This window comes from Phyllobates terribilis, unplaced genomic scaffold (genome assembly GCF_046119375.1).
Source record: "Phyllobates terribilis strain yellow unplaced genomic scaffold, ASM4611937v1 Scaffold_1100__1_contigs__length_419211, whole genome shotgun sequence".
Taxonomy (NCBI): domain Eukaryota; kingdom Metazoa; phylum Chordata; class Amphibia; order Anura; family Dendrobatidae; genus Phyllobates; species Phyllobates terribilis.
Window position 1 is genome coordinate 34,151 of NW_027363860.1, and position 22,401 is coordinate 56,551.

Sequence of the window (22,401 nt, forward strand, 5' to 3'; positions counted from 1 at the left end):
CTGCTCTGCACACACTGACTGATGTATCTGCACACTCTGCCCTGCACACACTGACTGGGGTGTCAGCACACTCTGCCCTGCACACACTGATTGGTGTGTTAGCACACTCTGCCCTGCACACACTGACTGATGTATCTGCACACTCTGCCCTGCACACACTGACTGGGGTGTCAGCACACTCTGCCCTGCACACACTGACTGGGGTGTCAGCACACTCTGCCCTGCACACACCGACTGGGGTGTCAGCACACTCAGCCCTGCACACACTGACTGGGGTGTCAGCACACTCTGCCCTGCACACATTGACTGGGGTGTCGGCACACTGTGCCCTGTACACACTGACAGGGGTGTCGGCAGACTCTGCCCTGCACACACTGACTGGGGTGTCGGCACACTCTGCCCTGCACACACTGACTGGGGTGTCGGCACACTCTGCCCTGCACACACTGACTGGGGTGTCGGCACACTCAGCTGTGCACACACTGACTAAGCTATCTGCACACTCTGCCCCGCACACACTGACTGGGGTGTCAGCACACTCTGCCCTGCACACACTGACTAAGCTATCTGCACACTCTGCCCTGCACACACTGACTGGTGTGTCGGCACACTCTGCCCTGCACACACTGACTGGGGTGTCTGCACATTCTGCCCTGCACACACTGACTGATGTATCTGCACACTCTGCCCTGCACACACTGACTGGGGTGTCAGCACACTCTGCCCTGCACACACTGACTGGTGTGTTAGCACACTCTGCCCTGCACACACTGACTGATGTATCTGCACACTCTGCCCTGCACACACTGACTGGGGTGTCAGCACACTCTGCACTGCACACACTGACTGGGGTGTCAGCACACTCTGCCCTGCACACACTGACTGGGGTGTCAGCACACTCAGCTATGCACACACTGACTTGAGTGTCAGCACACTCTGCCCTGCACACACTGACTGGGGTGTCAGCACACTCTGCCCTGTACACACTGACTGGGGTGTCGGCACACTCTGCCCTGCACACACTGACTGGGGTGTCGGCACACTCTGCCCTGCACACACTGACTGGGGTGTCGGCACACTCTGCCCTGCACACACTGACTGGGGTGTCGGCACACTCTGCCCTGCACACACTGACTGGGGTGTCGGCACACTCTGCCCTGCACACACTGACTGGGGTGTCGGCACACTCTGCCCTGCACACACTGACTGGGGTGTCGGCACACTCTGCCCTGCACACACTGACTGGGGTGTCGGCACACTCTGCCCTGCACACACTGACTGGGGTGTCGGCACACTCTGCCCTGCACACACTGACTGGGGTGTCGGCACACTCTGCCCTGCACACACTGACTGGGGTGTCGGCACTCTCTGCCCTGCACACACTGACTAAGCTATCTGCACACTCTGCCCTGCACACACTGACTGGTGTGTCGGCACACTCTGCCCTGCACACACTGACTGGGGTGTCTGCACATTCTGCTCTGCACACACTGACTGATGTATCAGCACACTCTGCCCTGCACACACTGACTGGGGTGTCAGCACACTCTGCCCTGCACACACTGACTGGTGTGTTAGCACACTCTGCCCTGCACACACTGACTGATGTATCTGCACACTCTGCCCTGCACACACTGACTGGGGTGTCAGCACACTCTGCCCTGCACACACTGACTGGGGTGTCAGCACACTCTGCCCTGCACACACCGACTGGGGTGTCAGCACACTCAGCCCTGCACACACTGACTGGGGTGTCAGCACACTCTGCCCTGCACACATTGACTGGGGTGTCGGCACACTGTGCCCTGTACACAGACAGGGGTGTCGGCACACTCTGCCCTGCACACACTGACTGGGGTGTCGGCACACTCTGCCCTGCACACACTGACTGGGGTGTCGGCACACTCTGCCCTGCACACACTGACTGGGGTGTCGGCACACTCTGCCCTGCACACACTGACTGGGGTGTCGGCACACTCTGCCCTGCACACACTGACTGGGGTGTCGGCACACTCTGCCCTGCACACACTGACTGGGGTGTCAGCACACTCTGCCCTGCACACACTGACTGGTGTGTTAGCACACTCTGCCCTGCACACACTGACTGATGTATCTGCACACTCTGCCCTGCACACACTGACTGGGGTGTCAGCACACTCTGCACTGCACACACTGACTGGGGTGTCAGCACACTCTGCCCTGCACACACTGACTGGGGTGTCAGCACACTCAGCTATGCACACACTGACTTGAGTGTCAGCACACTCTGCCCTGCACACACTGACTGGGGTGTCAGCACACTCTGCCCTGTACACACTGACTGGGGTGTCGGCACACTCTGCCCTGCACACACTGACTGGGGTGTCGGCACACTCTGCCCTGCACACACTGACTGGGGTGTCGGCACACTCTGCCCTGCACACACTGACTGGGGTGTCGGCACACTCTGCCCTGCACACACTGACTGGGGTGTCGGCACACTCTGCCCTGCACACACTGACTGGGGTGTCGGCACACTCTGCCCTGCACACACTGACTGGGGTGTCGGCACACTCTGCCCTGCACACACTGACTGGGGTGTCGGCACACTCTGCCCTGCACACACTGACTGGGGTGTCGGCACACTCTGCCCTGCACACACTGACTGGGGTGTCGGCACACTCTGCCCTGCACACACTGACTGGGGTGTCGGCACACTCTGCCCTGCACACACTGACTGGGGTGTCGGCACTCTCTGCCCTGCACACACTGACTAAGCTATCTGCACACTCTGCCCTGCACACACTGACTGGTGTGTCGGCACACTCTGCCCTGCACACACTGACTGGGGTGTCTGCACATTCTGCTCTGCACACACTGACTGATGTATCAGCACACTCTGCCCTGCACACACTGACTGGGGTGTCAGCACACTCTGCCCTGCACACACTGACTGGTGTGTTAGCACACTCTGCCCTGCACACACTGACTGATGTATCTGCACACTCTGCCCTGCACACACTGACTGGGGTGTCAGCACACTCTGCCCTGCACACACTGACTGGGGTGTCAGCACACTCTGCCCTGCACACACCGACTGGGGTGTCAGCACACTCAGCCCTGCACACACTGACTGGGGTGTCAGCACACTCTGCCCTGCACACATTGACTGGGGTGTCGGCACACTGTGCCCTGTACACAGACAGGGGTGTCGGCACACTCTGCCCTGCACACACTGACTGGGGTGTCGGCACACTCTGCCCTGCACACACTGACTGGGGTGTCGGCACACTCTGCCCTGCACACACTGACTGGGGTGTCGGCACACTCTGCCCTGCACACACTGACTGGGGTGTCGGCACACTCTGCCCTGCACACACTGACTGGGGTGTCGGCACACTCTGCCCTGCACACACTGACTGGGGTGTCGGCACACTCTGCCCTGCACACACTGACTGGGTTGTCGGCACACTCTGCCCTGCACACACTGACTGGGGTGTCGGCACACTCTGCCCTGCACACACTGACTGGTGTGTCGGCACACCCTGCCCTGCACACACTGACTGGGGTGTCGGCACACTCAGCCCTGCACACACTGACTAAGCTATCTGCACACTCTGCCCTGCACACACTGATTGGGGTGTCAGCACACTCTGCCCTGAACACACTGACTGGGGTGTCTGCACACTCTGCCCTGCACACACCGACTGGGGTGTCAGCACACTCTGCCCTGTACACACTGACTGGGGTGTCGGCACACTCTGCCCTGCACACACTGACTGGGGTGTCGGCACACTCTGCCCTGCACACACTGACTGGGGTGTCGGCACACTCTGCCCTGCACACACTGACTGGGGTGTCGGCACACTCTGCCCTGCACACACTGACTGGTGTGTCGGTACACTCTGCCCTGCACACACTGACTGGGGTGTCTGCACATTCTGCTCTGCACACACTGACTGATGTATCTGCACACTCTGCCCTGCACACACTGACTGGGGTGTCAGCACACTCTGCCCTGCACACACTGATTGGTGTGTTAGCACACTCTGCCCTGCACACACTGACTGATGTATCTGCACACTCTGCCCTGCACACACTGACTGGGGTGTCAGCACACTCTGCCCTGCACACACTGACTGGGGTGTCAGCACACTCTGCCCTGCACACACCGACTGGGGTGTCAGCACACTCAGCCCTGCACACACTGACTGGGGTGTCAGCACACTCTGCCCTGCACACATTGACTGGGGTGTCGGCACACTGTGCCCTGTACACACTGACAGGGGTGTCGGCAGACTCTGCCCTGCACACACTGACTGGGGTGTCGGCACACTCTGCCCTGCACACACTGACTGGGGTGTCGGCACACTCTGCCCTGCACACACTGACTGGGGTGTCGGCACACTCAGCTCTGCACACACTGACTAAGCTATCTGCACACTCTGCCCCGCACACACTGATTGGGGTGTCAGCACACTCTGCCCTGCACACACTGACTGGGGTGTCTGCACACTCTGCCCTGCACACACTGACTGGGGTGTCAGCACACTCTGCCCTGCACACACTGACTGGGGTGTCTGCACACTCTGCCCTGCACACACTGACTGGGGTGTCTGCACACTCTGCCCTGCACACACTGACTGGGGTGTCTGCACACTCTGCCCTGCACACACTGACTGGTGTGTCGGCACACTCTGCCCTGCACACACTGACTGGGGTGTCGGCACACTCTGCCCTGCACACACTGACTGGGGTGTCGGCACACTCTGCCCTGCACACACTGACTGGGGTGTCGGCACACTCTGCCCTGCACACACTGACTGGGGTGTCGGCACACTCTGCCCTGCACACACTGACTGGGGTGTCGGCACACCCTGCCCTGCACACACTGACTGGGGTGTCGGCACACCCTGCCCTGCACACACTGACTGGGGTGTCGGCACACCCTGCCCTGCACACACTGACTGGGGTGTCGGCACACTCTGCCCTGCACACACTGACTGGGGTGTCTGCACACTCTGCCCTGCACACACTGACTGGGGTGTCAGCACACCCTGCCCTGCACACACTGACTGGGGTGTCGGCACACTCTGCCCTGCACACACTGACTGGGGTGTCAGCACACTCTGCCCTGCACACACTGACTGGGGTGTCGGCACACTCTGCCCTGCACACACTGACTGGGGTGTCTGCACACTCTGCCCTGCACACACTGACTGGGGTGTCTGCACACTCTGCCCTGCACACACTGACTGGGGTGTCGGCACACTCTGCCCTGCACACACTGACTGGGGTGTCTGCACACTCTGCCCTGCACACACTGACTGTTGACCTGTGTCTGATTCACCGTGAAGCAATCAGGGACGTCAGTGTGAGGTGAACAAGTCTCAGCACGTGACTCCGGGTGCACGCACCGACTCCGCAGCGCTACACGTGACTTCCCCAAGGGTGCAGGCTCCGCCTCTGCAGCGCTACACGTGACCTCCCCCGGGTGCAGGTTCCGCCTCCGCAGCGCTGCACCGGCCCTGTTGTAAGCGCGTCCCCGCAGTCACGGAACCTGCACCCTCGCCTGTCGTAAGTGGCCTCGCGCCTCCGGAGCCCGCAGACTTCTCCGGTGTGTGGACAGGCTGGCTCCTCGTGTGACAGGTGCAGTGTCGGCATTGCGAGGGTCATATCTTTAACCCCTTAATAATCGGTCTATATAGGGTTCTTAAAGGCGTAGTCTATGATTCATTAATAATGTTTGAGAAATGCAGTGAGGGGGTGGGGGGTAGCACTACTTGGTTGTATCACCCAGACACAAGTGACCACTGCAGACAATCAGCAACCAAAATAATCTTTTTAACTTTCTTAAGCCTCAAAAAAAGTTGCGAAAACCTCAAGGTTTCTTTTTTTTTTTTTTTTTACAGCCCTGGGAAAAAAATTGTCTTATGTAATGGACGGTGTTATTAGTCTGCCCGGGGGGCCCCTCTGGAAGTTGGGTCTGTTCATATGGAGGGGCTGAGTCTGCTGCATTATACAGATGGCGGCCATCGCTGTTTAACCACTTAAATGCTGCTGTAAATCTGTGAGCCCATATCCACCCGCAGCCTGTGCCCTGTTCTCTTTCAACTGTGTCCCACAAAAATCCTGCAAATTTTGGTGTTTTCACTCGGGCATTTTTTTTTAATTTGTCCGTTGCAGAGGGATCACTTATGCCAGTTCCCTAATGCCACGGCCCCTCTATCAGTATTTGGTCAGTATTCGGTCAGTATTTTATCTCAGGAGTGAGAGCCAAAACCAGGTGAGGAGCAATCAGAGAAAAGGTATAATAGAAACAAGTCACCAATTCTGCATTTATCACCCACTCCTGGTTTTGGCTCCCACTCCTGAGAAAAAATACTGACAAAATACTGATAGTGGGACCATGGCCTCAGGGCAGGTTAACATGGATCAGAACCACCACTCCAGCGCTCTTATAATAAAAAGTCTGGAGTGGTGCTGTAAACCAACTGCACCACAATGGTCAGAGCTGGGGTGTGACATCACAGCTGGTCTAATTCCTGACTAGATCCTAATTCCGGTCCCTGACAAGAGTAGGATTTGTGGCTACTCGTCTGAGCGTCTATCTCCTGCATGCCCCCTCATTAAGACTCGTGTTAACATGAGGCAGGGCCTTTATCCTTCAGCTGTTTCCCCTGCAAAAAAAATGCTAAGTCAACAATGCAGACAGTAACAGACACCAGGAGCAGCAGCGGAGGCTCGGTGCTGGACTCGGTGAAGGTAAAACTAGCAAACAACAAAAAAAAACTGCAGGTGGGGGAACAGGGATTTTGCTAAACCAGAAAAGCACCATATATGTCCCCCTAACCGTCGTGCATATCTTCTTCTCGATCACACAGGTGTCCGCTCTATATTTTCTCATGAGAATCAGATCGCACTCACCTATACAAGTCTATGGGTTGTGTTTAAAACATCAGACTGCACTCTGATATCACCCGAGTGCAGTGTGATTCTCTCCAACATCCGCAATGGAGGAGATGGAGAAACTAATTTCTTAGTCTCCGCACCTGTGCTGTGCTTCTCTCATTTTCTCCCGGCCCGAGCATGACAGCTGCGTAGAAATACATGAAGCGTTCATGCTTTGGTCAGGAGAGCCGCCGGCCAGTCCGAGCACTGTTCTGATTTATACGGCCTTCTGGCTGCGTCCTTATACAAATGGTATAACACCGTGAATCATGGTGTGTATGGTTTTTGTTTGAAAGCCCGAGATTATGCTTGCAACCAAAGTGCAAAAAAATGTTATGGTGCCACAATAATAGTGCACTAGGATGCTTTCTGTCACAGCCCACTCCCAAAGTAGAAGGGCCCCAATATACCTTTCCCCATCTGTCACGACTCTGTTGTTGTCCCTAACACTAGGGGCGCCCTTGCTTGCCCTGTTTCCTGGATTACTTCTGATGGTGAAGACACTGGGGCCACATACCTTGTTTGAGCTCCTGGATTTTCCCTCAGTCTATTCCCACTCAGGGAAGAGGGAAGTAGTAGTGTATGGTAATACACCAACCAGACTAGCAAGGTAATACGTACAAAGATAAAGGAATATACCACACATACAAATGTATTCACACAAACAACAGAGGTAAACACTGGGGAGTGGAGGATGGGGGGGGGGGTGAACAAAGTAGGAGAAGGAGGGGATAAACACACAACCAAAACCATGCAACAGTCTTGGATAAATCCACCAAACGCCTTCTCAAACTAAACTACAACTACCATGAAGCTAGTTCTGGCAATGACTTCTTGCCAGAGGCGAGTGTATCTATATAAGAGGGGAGTGGCTTCTGACTCCTCTCTCTGTTGCGGTAATCCCGTGACACCATCCCTCCCAACCAGAAGGCAAGAGCGGTGGTCAGGGATCATCGAAGCTTAAGGAGAGCCATGCGTGCTCTGAGCATCCATCCCAGTAGAGCTAAAGCCTCGATCTAGAGCAGCTCTCCTCCTGAAGATGACCACAAACTCCCTGCTAGACCAGTCAGGTGGGAACCTATAAGTGAAGCACACCCCGAAAGAGTCCTACCGCTGGACACTCTTACACTGTGTGTCACTTGTTTGTATACTGTCCAGACCTTAAAATTCTCCCATTTTAACCAGAAGGCCCAGATTAAGGGTCAGTGCTTAGATCGATTGAAAAAAGAAGTGTCTGATATGCCGGGAAACTTCATTGGGGGTCTCATGCCCAGAGTGATCAGTCACCCTAGGGTCACCATTCCTGGGGCACTTATTTGACCTCATCTGAACGGATGTCCATATAAGCCACCCAGGCGTGCACCCCGAAGCCTGCACCCAGTGTGTATTGCTTCTATCTACTACAGCCGCCCAGGTGTAACCGCTGGTGTGAACGACGCTGCACTTAATCTTCACCAAAAGGCCAAGAAGATGAATTTTGCTTTAAATTGATGTGGATTTTTGGGGAGGAATCCAAGCAGAAAATGTATGATAAATGCTCCAGGTGGAGATGCGGCCTTATGGCTGAGAGTCACGGCTGTGTGACTGTTAACAACGCAGGAAAATCATATTTATTTATTTTTTTGTGTTGGGATCAGAGTCTGCCCCGGATTATTTGCACGCTTATAGGATTTGCTATTATATGCTACTGTGCTCAAAATAGCCCGGCTTAGCTCCGTGTGCTAAATGAACGGCTTCGTAGTATTTTTTTTTTTTTTTCTCCGTAATGTTTATAATAGATATTAATGAATGAATCGGAGTAAAGAAACGTTTTTTGGCATAATTGTATTTTAGAAAATCTTCTCTAAATGTTATCTATTATCTCTACCGCAAGGAAAACTTTCCATTTCACTACTGTCCGTCTTCTAAAATTGCCTGCGGAGTTTACACCAAATAGTTATTTTTTATTTATTTCTTATAATTCTAATTACCATGAATTCTTTACTTTGCAGGAAATTCAGTTTTGGCTTCAATATGGACCCGGTCCCGGATACAGACTTTCTAAGCCGGTTCATTGGGACCAGTATAAAGATTACCACTATCCATGGATGCTTTCAGGGGGAGCTGTTTCATATTGATGCGGCTCGGGCCATCATTTTAGTTAAAGGTGAGTAAATGTTCTTGTGTATCTAGTCATTCTAGGATCTATACTGCAATGTGCAGAAATAATTTAAGCACATTTCTTCTGTAAGGATTGCGGATTAAAAAAAAACCAAACAAACTGGTCAATATTTCATTTTGAATGAGCAAACTGGCACAAAATCTGTAAAGCATCAGTTAGATGGGTTTATCACTGGCAGACGCAGACAGGAAAGGGCCCCTGTGACAGAGCAATATATGGGCCCTTTGCAGCCCAAGAGCTCTTATAATCCAGAATTGCATTTGCTTTGGAGGTAGAAGTGGCCTCCTTACATCTTGGGCCCATGTGCGGCTGCACAGGTATCAGCAGTGATATGTCCGCCCCTGGGCTTTATCCAGCGCTGTGGTTAAAAAAAAAATGAACTAACAGTCAGGTAGTTGCCTGCTGTGCCCAGCGCCGATCTCTGCCACCCAAGAGCCATCACAGAACGCTCCTGCCAGCGATTCAGCCGCTTCCTCTGACATCACGTCTACAGCAGGGCCGTCGAGTCAGAGTCTTTGTTCATTTTGGTGGAGTCGGTATATAATAGAACAACTCCTAAAATACAGTCATATGAAAAAGTTTGGGCACCCCTATTAATCTTAAGCTTAATGTTTTATAAAAATTGGTGTTTTTGCAACAGCTATTTCAGTTTGATATATGTAATAACTGTTGGACACAGTAATGTTTCTGCCTTGAAATGAGGTTTATTGTGCTAACAGAAAATGTGCAATCTGCATTCAAACAAAATTTGACCGGTGCATAAGTATGGGCACCCTTATCATTTTCTTGTTTTAAATACTCCTGCCTACTTTTTACTGACTTACTAAAGCACTTTTTTTGGTTTTGTAACCTCATTGAGCTTTGAACTTTATAGCCAGGTGTATGCAATCATGAGAAAAGCTACTTAAAGTGGCCACTTGCAAGTTGTTCTCCTGTTTGAATCTCCTCTGAAGAGTGGCATCATGGGCTCCTCAAAACAACTGTCAAATGATCTGAAAACAAAGATTATTCAACATAGTTGTTCAGGGGAAGGATACAAAAAGCTGTCTCGGAGATTTAACCTGTCAGTTTCCACTGTGAGGAACATAGTAAGGAAATGGAAGAACATAGGGACAGTTCTTGTTAAGGCCAGAAGTGTCAGGACAAGAAAAACATCAGAAAGGCAGAGAAGAAGAATGGTGAGATCAGTCAAGGACAATCCTCAGACCACCTCCAGAGAGCTGCAGCATCAACTTGCTGCAGATGGTGTCACTGTGCATCGGTCAACTATACAACGCACTTTGCACAAGGAGAAGCTGTATGGGAGAGTGATGCGAAAGAAGCCGTTTCTGCAAGCACGCCACAAACAGAGTCGTCTGAGGTATGCAAAAGCACATTTGAAGAAGCCTATTTCTTTTTGGAAGAAGGTCCTGTGGACTGATGAAACCAAGATTGAGTTGTTTGGTCATACAAAAAGGCGTTATGCATGGTGGCAAAAAAACACAGCATTCCAAGAAAAACACTTGCTACCCACAGTAAAATTTGGTGGAGGTTCCATCATGCTTTGGGGCTGTGTGGTCAATGCCGGCACTGGGAATCTTGTTAAAGTTGAGGGACGCATGGATTCCACTCAGTATCAGCAGATTCTTGGCAATAGTGTTCAAGAATCAGTGATAAAGTTGAAGTTACGCAGTGGATGGATCTTTCAGCAAGACAATGATCCAAAACACCGCTCCAAATCTACTCAGGCATTCATGCAGAGGAACAATTACAATGTTCTGGAATGGCCATCCCAGTCCCCAGACCTGAATATCATTGAACATCTGTGGGATCATTTGAAGAGGGCTGTCCATGCTCGGCGACCATCAAACTTAACTGAACTGGAATTGTTTTGTAAAGAGGAATGGTCAAAAATACCTTCATCCAGGATCCAGGAACTCATTAAAAGCTACAGGAAGCGACTAGAGGCTGTTATTTTTGCAAAAGGAGGATCTACTAAATATTAATGTCACTTTTCTGGTGAGGTGCCCATACTTATGCACCTGTCAAATTTTGTTTGAATGCAGATTGCACATTTTCTGTTAGTACAATAAACCTCATTTCAAGGCAGAAACATTACTGTATCCAACAGTTATTACATATATCAAACTGAAATAGCTGTTGCAAAAACACCAATTTTTATAAAACATTAAGCTTAAGATTAATAGGGGTGCCCAAACTTTTTCATATGACTGTATATACTAAATTGGGTACAGTAGTTCAATGCAGTTTGTGGGTAATATTTTTTTCATAAGAATTTGGTAAAGTTATGAAATGTCCTATTCCTGATCTAAGGGTCTAGACTTTTAGCTGAGATGAATCTGTGCTACAGTAAATTTATCACTTAAACATGAGCCATGTATGAGGGAGTCGGAGTCGTGGAAATTGAGGGGTCGTAGGTTTGGCTTACCAACTCCACAACCCTGATCTACACTGCGGTGGCTTCTCTTCCGCTTAGGTGGCGTCTACAGGGCGGCGGCTTCTCTTCTGCTGAGGTGGCATCTACAGGGCGGCGGCTTCTCTTCTGCTGATGTGGCGCCTACAGGGCGGCAGCTTCTCTTCTGCTGATGTGGCGCCTACAGGGCGGCGGCTTCTCTTCTGCTGATGTGGCGCCTACAGGGCGGCGGCTTCTCTTCTGCTGAGGTGGCGCCTACAGGGCGGCAGCTTCTCTTCTGCTGAGGTGGCGCCTACAGGGCGGCGGCTTCTCTTCTGCTGAGGTGGCGCCTACAGGGCGGCGGCTTCTCTTCTGCTGTGGTGGCGCCTACAGGGCGGCGGCTTCTCTTCTGCTGATGTGGCGCCTACAGGGCGGCAGCTTCTCTTCTGCTGAGGTGGCGCCTACAGGGCGGCAGCTTCTCTTCTGCTGAGGTGGCGCCTACAGGGCGGCAGCTTCTCTTCTGCTGAGGTGGCGCCTACAGGGCGGCGGCTTCTCTTCTGCTGAGGTGGCGCCTACAGGGCGGCGGCTTCTCTTCTGCTGAGGTGGCGCCTACAGGGCGGCGGCTTCTCTTCTGAGGTGGCGCCTACAGGGCGGCGGCTTTGCTTCTGCTGATGTGGCTCCTACAGGGCGGCGGCTTCTCTTCCACTTTATTTTGATGAAAGGGTGTGACTACCAATGTCATGCTGATTGACAGCTGGGTCCTCACTGAATTATTGTGCAGCCGGCTGGGATTGTCCAGTCGTAAGTGACCCCTTAAAGGCCTAGTCAATGCTGCCAGTTTGGAGTCCGGTGATGTACAAGTGTGCACTAATTCTGGTGAGTGTAGGGGTGCCGTTAGCGCTGCAGCGAAGACTCTTCCTTACATCCAAGCACTTTTTTGTGAGGGCTATGCATGGTCATAAAGAATACCTTTTTGGAAAGACTAAAGGTCCATTTAACGATCAGCAACTTGTTTGTGATCGGTGGTCCTTTAATAGCTTGTCTATACCGGCAGACCACACTTCTGATGCGTACCACTATACATAGGCTTCCATTGTTCTCGGTAGCACAAGTCCTGTTTACACAGAAAGATGCGCTGTCGAAAACTATGATCTTTCATGTAGCACAAAAGATTATTTCACCCGACAAATGAGGGTATTGCTTGTTTATTGGGTGATCGTCAGCCTGTTCAGACTGCAAGATTATTGTGAAATGAGCGTTCGCAAGAAAATTGGGGGCTTTCTCTCCCTCTTTTTCTGGTGATGTCATAGATTCTGGAGAATTAAATTACTGTTAAGTCTCTAATTAGCATTATAATCATATTTATTTCAGACTAATTTGTTGTATGTTCTATTTCAGTGAAGGATTTAAGCACTGGTAAGACTTCACCGGGAGCCAAACTGTTTTTTGGAAACGTTATTCTGAAAGGTATTGTGTGTGTTCCCCCCCCCTGTTTCTCAATGCTCAGTAAAATCTGTATTCAGTGAAGACAGATTATTACATTCCTGAGAGAGGAGAGGACAGATAATACGGATAACATTCTATATATAAGAAGGGATCTAGAGGCAGAGTCCCTCCCTCCTGTTTGCCCACCTGGCAGAGATAGAAGCAGATTTCTCTCATGTCGCTGGACACCCCTGGGCCATTAGTGCCTTTAACATGGAGTGATAATGCAGACGTTCTGTGTATTCTTTGCGACTTGTTGTGGACTGCAGGGAGCTCAGAGGGTAACTTCTGTCTTTGGTTTGTGTTGCTATTTTAATTTCTGTATCTTTGTTCCACACTATCAGTTATAAAGTTCACCTTGACCTGGTTTACCTCCCTGTTCTCTGCTTCTGTAGTGCTATTTTGATTCTTTGGTTTCTGATCTATGCTCATGTTCTGACCACCCACTTGCTTTCTTATTGTGACCTTGACTTAGGCCTTCTGGTAACGACCCCACTTGATGACCCTTCTTACTGTCTAGGAGACTAGAAGCAGAACTTGTCTGATCGCCTCTGCTACATAGAGGTGATGAACAGATCACCTCTATGTAGCAGAAATGTTCCTGTGCTATGAGCGCTGACCACTAGGTGGAGCTCATAGCGATCAGCACATGACAACCACTGGAGTCTGCTGCAGACCCAGTGTTGTCATGCCCGCGCATCGGTGACCCGCGATCACGTGACGGGGTCACCGATGGGCGGGGCTAAGGACGCGCTCCTGGCGCTGCGATGTTAAATGCCGCTGTCAGAGATTGACAGCGGCATTTAACAAGTTAACAGCCGCTGGTGGATCGCAATTCCACCCGCGGCTGTTGTGGGCACATGTCAGCTGTAATAATCAGCTGACGTGCCCGGTTCAGTGCGGGCTCATCGCCGGAGCCCTCACTGAACCGGGGGTTACAGCCTGGTGCGTACTAATACGTCCCAGGCTGTAAAGGCGTTTTAAAGGAATAAAAATCTGAAAAATCACTATTTATTTTTTCAAAAGGTTTTGCTTATTTCCTGAAAAAAATGTCAACATTGCTTGTAAAAGTTGAAAGTCGGGCAGGAAGTGCACTCGGGTTATGATAAATAAACAGCTTTATTATACAATAGGTTCTCTGGTCAGGGCCCCACTTGGCCGGGGGTCCACCCGCTGTCATCCTCCGCCTTCAACTGCATCTCCTTCTTCTCTCCACTGATTGGCTGACAGATGATCCTACACCTCTGATTGGTGCAGAGCTCTCAATAAATTGCCCTTACTCTTCAGACAAACAAGACGCACATCAAACCCCACATGTTGGCTCCTTGGGCACTGTCAGATACCCAATTTCTCGGAAAATGTGAAAATTACTGCTAAGCTTTTAAACCTTCTAGTATTCTAAAAAATAAGGGACATGTATAAAATGATGGCAATATTAAGTAGTAAAGTTATGGAATTGTGGAAATCACTGGATTCATGGCATATAAATGATGGAAAAATGTTAACAAAATTTTCAAAACCTCTCGATTTTATTCAGTACCTAATATGAGCAACACACAGAGAAATCCCGGCACTTAGAGCCAAGACTGTATCAGTGAGGTTATTAATGGTCATCTGAGAAATGTACTTGGGCAAATCATCAAGATCCGCTGCTGGCAGCTTCCTTAGTAATTGCCCATCAATGATATCCCAGATGTGCTCAATGGGAGACAAGTCAAAAGACCCTGTAGGTCGTGGTAGCAGTTTTAGGCCTCACAGGCTGCTCACAGTAACACGAGCAACATGCGACCTCATGTTTTCTCATGTATTCTAAAGGCTTATTCCAATCTTCAAGATGAGAATTGTCTGTCGCAGCAAAAACTTTTTTGCAATTTAAAAATTTTTTAACCTTTCTTGAGATATTAACAATTTTCTCAACAGCATATTGGCCGGCTACCGCTGCTATGTAGCTTGTAAGCACTGCACTAATGCTGACTAGGATTAGGAGCGAAAAGCAGGCTCCAATGATCCTGGCCAGCTTTAAAACAGTGCTTACAAGCTCATTAGAAAAGCTTATAAGTACTGCGCCTGCTGGGCCACTGCTGCTAGACAGAGGTGGTGGTCGGTCTCCTAGGAACAAGCTGCAAATAAAAGAAGAATATTTTAATATGCAGTAAATTGCCAAAGTGCTTGTTTTTACTAGCTTTACACTATGAAGATGGAAATAGCCCATTAAGATGCTGTTTGCAGTCAGTTTATTAAAACATTTCCTTTAACCAAGCCTTTAACCGGTTCCCGACCGCCCACTGTAGATAAACGTCGGCGCTTGCCGGGCTCTGTGCAGCGCCGACGTTTAAAAACGGTGGGTGGTCTCGCAGCGCTCAGGACCCCCAGGGTCCTGCAAGCGCTGCGATTCCGGTGCAGAGCGTTAGCTCTGACAGGGGACATCATCGGGACCTGATTAGATCAGGTCCCAGTGATGTTAACCCTTAGCTGTCTTCTATATGCTGTGATCTATTGTGATCGCGGCATATAGGAGACAGCAGGAGGAGAGGGGGTCGTCAACTTACCTCTCCGAAGACCTCCGAGTCCTTCCAGGACCTGGGGTTGCTATGGCAGCTGGAGGTCACATGACCGCCTCCAGCTCTGCCATATATGGTGTCCTGTCTGGCTCAGCTGCAGCTGTAGCCAGACAGGAGACTCTGACTGAAACAGTCAGGGAAGATCTCATGTAATGTAATATATGTCTATTACATTACATGAGATCAGAGATCAGAAAAATAAAAATTAATGTCCCATACAGGGACTAAGAAAAAATGTGAAAAAAAGTAAAAAAAAGTTTTTAAACTATTAATAAAAAAATCACAAAATAAATAAAAATAAATAAATAAAATATTAAACCAATAAATCCGTATATTTTTACAAAACCAAAAAAAGTACACATATTTGGTATCGCCGCGTCCGAAACAACCCGAGCTATAAAACTGTCACACTAATTAACTCCTTCTGTGCACACCGTAATAAAAATAAATAAAAAACGGAGCAAAAAAATATGCTTTTTCATCATATTGCCAAACAAAAAGTGGAAAAAAATGCGATCAAAAAACAAAATAGAAATAAAAATGGTACCACTGAAAACGTCATCTTGTTACGCAAAAAAAAAGCCGCCATACAGCTCCATCAGCCGAAAAATAAAAAAGTTATAGCGCTCAGAATAAAGCAATGCAAAAAAAATATTTTTTTCTATAAAATAGTTTTATTGTGTAAAAGCGCCAAAACATAAAAAAAATACAGTAAGTGTAGTATCGCTGTAAACGTACTGACCCGAAGAATAACGCTGCCTGATCACTTTTACCACACGCAGAACGGCATAAAAAAAAACCTCAAAAAACAATTCCTGAATTGTTTGTTTTTGTTAATTTTACCTCCCAAAAAACGGAATAGAAAGCGATCAAAAAATGTCACGTCCCCAAAAATGGTACCAATAAAAATGTCAACTCGTCCCGCAAAAAACAAGCCGTCACATGACTCTGTCGGCCGAAATATGGAAAAATTATAGCTCTCAAAATATGGTGATGCAAAAACTAGATTTTGCAAAAAAAGCGTCTTTTAGTGTGTGACAGCTGTCAGTCATAAAAACCCGATATCAATCTGGTATCTCTGTAATCACACCGACCCGAAGAATAAAGTAATCTAATCAGTTATATCACACTAGGAACGGCGTAAAAAATAAATAAAACCAATTCTTCACCTGCTACTGATTTGTTTATTATGTCCCCAAAGATCCCAGTAAGGCTCTGCCCACATTTATCCTGTGCTCTGCGCTGAGCACTTACACCAGAGTTTCCGTGTAAATCTCTGAAATACATGATTCAGCCGGAACCCATGACGGAAGATTCCCTGTAATGAGACAGATATAGGCCACTGTGGACACCGTCTAGCCTGGGATCCCACGGTGTCATTTGTTTTAGGCGTGCATAAAAGTGCGGTTGGCCACAATTTTGTGCACTTCTGAAAAAAAGGACACCGCTACACAGAGGCCAGACGGTGTCCAGAGTAACTCTGCTGCCTCATTACAGTGAATGGATCCTGCAGGGGTTTCATCTGAATTACATCACTTGGAAATTTAGATGGAAACCCCGATGTAAGTGCTCAGCCTAGAGCGCCGGATAAATGTTACGTAAAATGTTCCCAATAAAAGCTTCAACTCAGTCCTCAAAAAAAGCTAGTCCCCACTCAGGTCCGTCATATGTTAAAAAAATAAGGCACTTCCAAGTTACTGGTAGCAGAAAGGCTCTGGAAAAGCGAAATGGCCCTTGCCCCCCAAAAGAAATTCAGAAAATTTTGTGCTCCCAAATCCAAATGCCTATTCTACAATAATTTGTTCTCCAATTGTCAAATAGCACTCCGTCCCCCCCAGATCTCACCGTATGGCTAAGCGGTACGATACAGCCACATATGGGGTATTGACACTTTTAGAAGAAATTGTGTGACACATTTTGGCACCATTTTTACCCATTGCCCTGTGTGAAAATGTAAAATCTGAGGGTAAAACATTTTTTTGTGGTAAAAATATAATTATGATTTTTTCACTGCCCAATGGTATAAATTTAAAAATTAAAAAATACTCACTACTTCCCTAGATGAATTTCTTGAGAGGTGTAGTTTACAAAATGGGGTCATTTGTGGAGGTTTCTGCTGATTTGGCATGTCAGCGACTCTTCAAATGTGACATGGTGTCTGCTGCCTATCCCAGCCAACATAGCGCTCCTTTCTCTTCCGAACCCTGCCGTACACCAAAGCAGTGGTTTTCCCCCACATATGGGGTATCAGCGTGTTCAGGAGAAATTGCACAACAAATTTCATGGTGCAATTTATCCTATTACCCTTATGATAATGCAAAATTAAGGGATGAAAAACGGTTTTGTGGGAAAAATGTGAAAATTTTATTTTTACGGCTCAATATTATAAACTTCTGTGAAGCAGCTGGGGGTGCGAGGTGCTCACCACACATCTAGATAAGTTCCCTAAGGGGTCTAATTTCCAAAATGGTGGCACTTGTTGGGGGTTTCCACTGTTTAGTCACATTAGGGGCTCCCCAAATGCGACATGGCGTCTGCTAATTATTCAAACAAATTTTACATTCAAAAAGTCAAATGGCGCTCCTTCCCTTTCAAACCCTGCCATGCGCCCAAACAGTAATTTGCCTCCACATATGGGGTATCAGCGTGTTCAGGAGAAATTGCACAACAAATTTCATGGTGCAATTTATCCTATTACCCTTATGATAATGCAAAATTAAGGGATGAAAAACGGTTTTGTGGGAAAAATGTGAAAATTTTATTTTTACGGCTCAATATTATAAACTTCTGTGAAGCAGCTGGGGGTGCGAGGTGCTCACCACACATCTAGATAAGTTCCCTAAGGGGTCTAATTTCCAAAATGGTGGCACTTGTGGGGGGTTTCCACTGTTTAGTCACATTAGGGGCTCCCCAAATGCGACATGGCGTCTGCTAATTATTCAAACAAATTTTACATTCAAAAAGTCAAATGGCGCTCCTTCCCTTTCAAACCCTGCCATGCGCCCAAACAGTAATTTGCCTCCACATATGGGGTATCAGCGTGTTCAGGAGAAATTGCACAACAAATTTCATGGTGCAATTTATCCTATTACCCTTATGATAATGCAAAATTAAGGGATGAAAAACGGTTTTGTGGGAAAAATGTGAAAATTTTATTTTTACAGCTCAATATTATAAACTTCTGTGAAGCAGCTGGGGGTGCGAGGTGCTCACCACACATCTAGATAAGTTCCCTAAGGGGTCTAGTTTCCAAAATGGTGTCACTTGTGGGGGGTTTCCACTGTTTAGGCACATCAGGAGCTCTCCAAACGCAACATGGCGTCTGCTAATTATTCAGACAAATTTTACATTCAAAAAGTCTAATGGCGCTCCTTCCCTTCCGAACCCTGCAGTGCGCCCAAACAGTGGTTTTCCCTCACATATGGGGTATCAGCACGCTCAAGAGAAATTGCACAAAAAAATTTGGGGTCCATTTTTTCCTGTTACCCCTGTGAAAATAAAAAAAATTGGGTCTAAAGTAACATTTTTGTGAAAAAAGTTAAATGTTAATTTTTTTTTTCCACATTCCAAAAATTCCTGTGAAGCACCTGAAGGGTTAATAAAGTTCTTGAATGTGGTTTTGAGCACCTTGAGGGGTGCAGTTTTTAGAATGGTGTCAATTTTGGGTATTTTCTGTCATAAAGACCCCTCAAAGTGACTTCAAATATGATGTGGTCCTTAAAAAAATGTTTTTGTAAATTTTGTTGGAAAAATGAGAAATCGCTGGTCAACTTTTAACCCTTTTAGCTCCCTAACAAAAAAAAATTTTGGTTCCAAAATTGTGCTGATGTAAAGTAGACATGTGGGAAATGTTATTTATTAACTATTTTGTGTGACATATCTCTCTGATTTAAGGGCATGAAAATTCAAAGTTTGAAAATTGCAAAATTTTCTAAATTTTCGCCAAATTTCCGATTTTTTCACAAATAAACGCAAGTTATATGGAAGAAATTTTACCACTATCATGAAGTACAATATGTCATGAAAAAACAGTCTCAGAATCAGGGGAATACGTTGAAGCGTTCCAGAGTAATTACTTCATAAAGTGACAGTGGTCAGAATTGAAAAAATTGGCCCGGTCACGAAGGCAAAAACAGGCTCTGGCGCGAAGTGGTTAATGTAATATTTTAAAATCCACGGACTGTTGGACATGTACCTTCAGCTTGTGTTCTTTATTTTTTTTAGTGGAAACTGAAGAAGACCCTTCAGATCGTGTTGATCCAGAACAAGTTGATGACAGGTAGAACACTGTACCCAATAAACTTTTTTGTAAAATATACAGTACCAGTCAAAGGTTTGGACACACTGTTCCTGCAGTGTTTGCTTTTATTGGAATGTACACATAGTAGATTCAGACTGAAGGCAGCAAAACCGCAAAGGAACACGCGTGTAAAACAAGGAGTAAAGAAACCCATATGAAACAAGCCATAATGTGTTAAACCTAAGTACCCCCTTTAACTCTAATTATGGCTTTACACTCCTTTTGGCAAACTCTACAGCTTTATCAGGCGGTCACCTTCAATGGCTTCCAGCAGTTGTGATGGAGTTCCCTGAGGTGCTGAGCTCTTGTTGGCTGTTTTGCCTTCACTCTGTGGTCCAGCTCATCCCATACCAACTCATCCCAATCGTCCTTTGTCACCCCCTGACGAAGGACGTTTGTCCAAAACGCGCGTCGGGGCTGTACCACACGGTGCCACCCACAAAGCTGGACCAACAATGCAGGTATAAAACTCTTTTTTTCGTACGGGTTATGATACCATGGTCTTGACATTGGTATTAACACCTAGACATAGTTATTAAAATCCATACATATGGTGCACGCGAATGGTCATTTGAATTATTATGTGGTTTACTTGGGTATCACATGTGCATCATATGCTATGGGTCTTAAGTGAACAATCTATGATCATCTAATCAGGTTACCTGTCATTCACATGTTTTTTCTTTTTCCTGCTACAATTTTCTCTTTATGTTGAGTCCTGCATAAGGATTGGAGTGCGTTAGTCACATAAATGAATTTGTCGTGTTTATGCTTGGCCCTGCAGTGCGGTCATGCTGGTGCATGTAGTGCCACCTAACCATAACTTCTAAATGAAGGTTTTTTATGATTAATTATCTTTGTCTCTCTTTTTGACCTATGATTCGGTGGTTCTCCCTTTGTTATATGTCTTACTGAATGGTCTGCCATTCTATATTGGTCCATACAGTAAGCACATGATTCTTTGTGGACCTGATCATCTGTGGGTCGGAATATGGTTATTTGTTTGTGCTGCTACATTCAGTGTTTCGTGTATCTTACCATGTCAGTTAGGTTGAGGTTGGGTGATTGTGGAGACCGTGTCATCTGATGCAGCCTCCATCCCTCTCCTTCTTGGTCACAAAGTCATTACATAGCCTGGAGGTGTGTTGGATCATTGTCCTGTTGTATGACAAATGATGGTCCCACTAATTGTAAACTGGATATGATGACATGTCGTTGCAGAATGCTGTAGTAACCATGCTGGCTAAGGGTGAATTGAATTTAGAATAAATTACCTGCAATGTCACCAGCTAAGCACCCCCACACCATCATGCCTCCCCCTCCATGCTTCACGGTGAGCACCACACATGATCAAACCATCCGCTCTCCCTCTCTGTGTCTCACAAAGACATGGCGGTTGGTTCCAAAATTGTGAACTTTTGACTCCTCAGACCACAGTACAGATTTCCACTTATCTAAGGTCCAGTCCTTGTGTTGCTTGGCAAATCTCTTTTTTGCTTACAGTCCTTTAATTCTTGATACTTAACAGTAATTCGACCATATTGGTCTGCTTCTCACAGTCTCCTCTGGACAGTTGCTGTTGAGGTGTGTCTGCTACTTAATGTCTGTGCATCATTTATGAGGGCTGTTTTCTGAGGCACTGTCATGAGGCGAGATCTTACATGGAGTCCCAGACCGAGGAAGATTGATAGTCATCTTGTGTTTCTTCCATTTTCTAATAATTGTGCCAACAGTTCTTGCCGTCTCACCATGATGCTTGACCACAATTATTGTGTCCCTGATGTCATTAGACAGCTCTTTGGTTTTGTCCATGGTGGAGAGGTTGGAGTGTGATTGAGTGTGTGGACAGGTGTCTTTTATACAGGTAACGAGTTCAAACTGATGCAATTAATACAGGTAATGAGTGCAGAGTAGGTGGGCTTCTTAAAGATAAACCAACAGGTCTGTGAGATACAGATTTCTTGCTGGTTGGTAGGTGATCAAAGACTTACTCCATGCAATAAAATGCAATTTAATTATTTAAAAATCATACAATGTGATTTTTCTGGATTTTTTTTTTTAGATTGTGTCTCTCACAGGTGAAGTGTACCTACGATAAAAATTACAGATCTCTCCATTCTTTGTAGGTGGTAAAAATTGCAAAATCGGCAGTGTATGACCTTAGTAGTACAGCAACTAGAAAGAGTGAGAGTGACCATGAAGTTTATGACCTTAGTAGAGTGGCAGCTAGGAAGAGTGAGAGTGACCATGAAGTTTATGACCTTAGTAGAGCGGCCGCTAGGAAGAGTGAGAGTGACCATGAAGTCTATGACCTTAGTAGAGTGGCGGAAGAGTGAGAGTGACCATGAAGTATATGACCTTAGTAGAGTGGCAGCTAGGAAGAGTGAGAGGGACCATGAAGTATATGACCTTAGTAGAGTGGCAGCTAGGAAGAGTGAGAGTGACCATGAAGTCTATGACCTTAGTAGAGTGGCAGCTAGGAAGAGTGAGAGTGACCATGAAGTATATGACCTTAGTAGAGCTGCAGCTAGGAAGAGTGAGAGTGACCATGAAGTATATGACCTTAGTAGAG

At 47.6% G+C, this 22,401-nt stretch overlaps 1 protein-coding gene across 1 annotated transcript in view; it reads left to right on the forward strand.

Annotated features, from left to right (window-relative positions):
- Positions 1-8,934: 8,934 nt before the first annotated feature.
- LOC141243038 (piRNA biogenesis protein EXD1-like) overlaps positions 8,935-22,401 on the forward strand; it is a 117,341-nt gene continuing 103,874 nt past the window's right edge. The window contains exons 1-3 of the mRNA XM_073668886.1: positions 8,935-9,076; positions 12,882-12,950; positions 19,754-19,808. Of these exons, the coding sequence (XP_073524987.1) occupies positions 8,944-9,076; positions 12,882-12,950; positions 19,754-19,808 (257 nt within the window). The 5' untranslated portion in view covers positions 8,935-8,943. The remainder of the gene's footprint in view (positions 9,077-12,881; positions 12,951-19,753; positions 19,809-22,401) is intronic.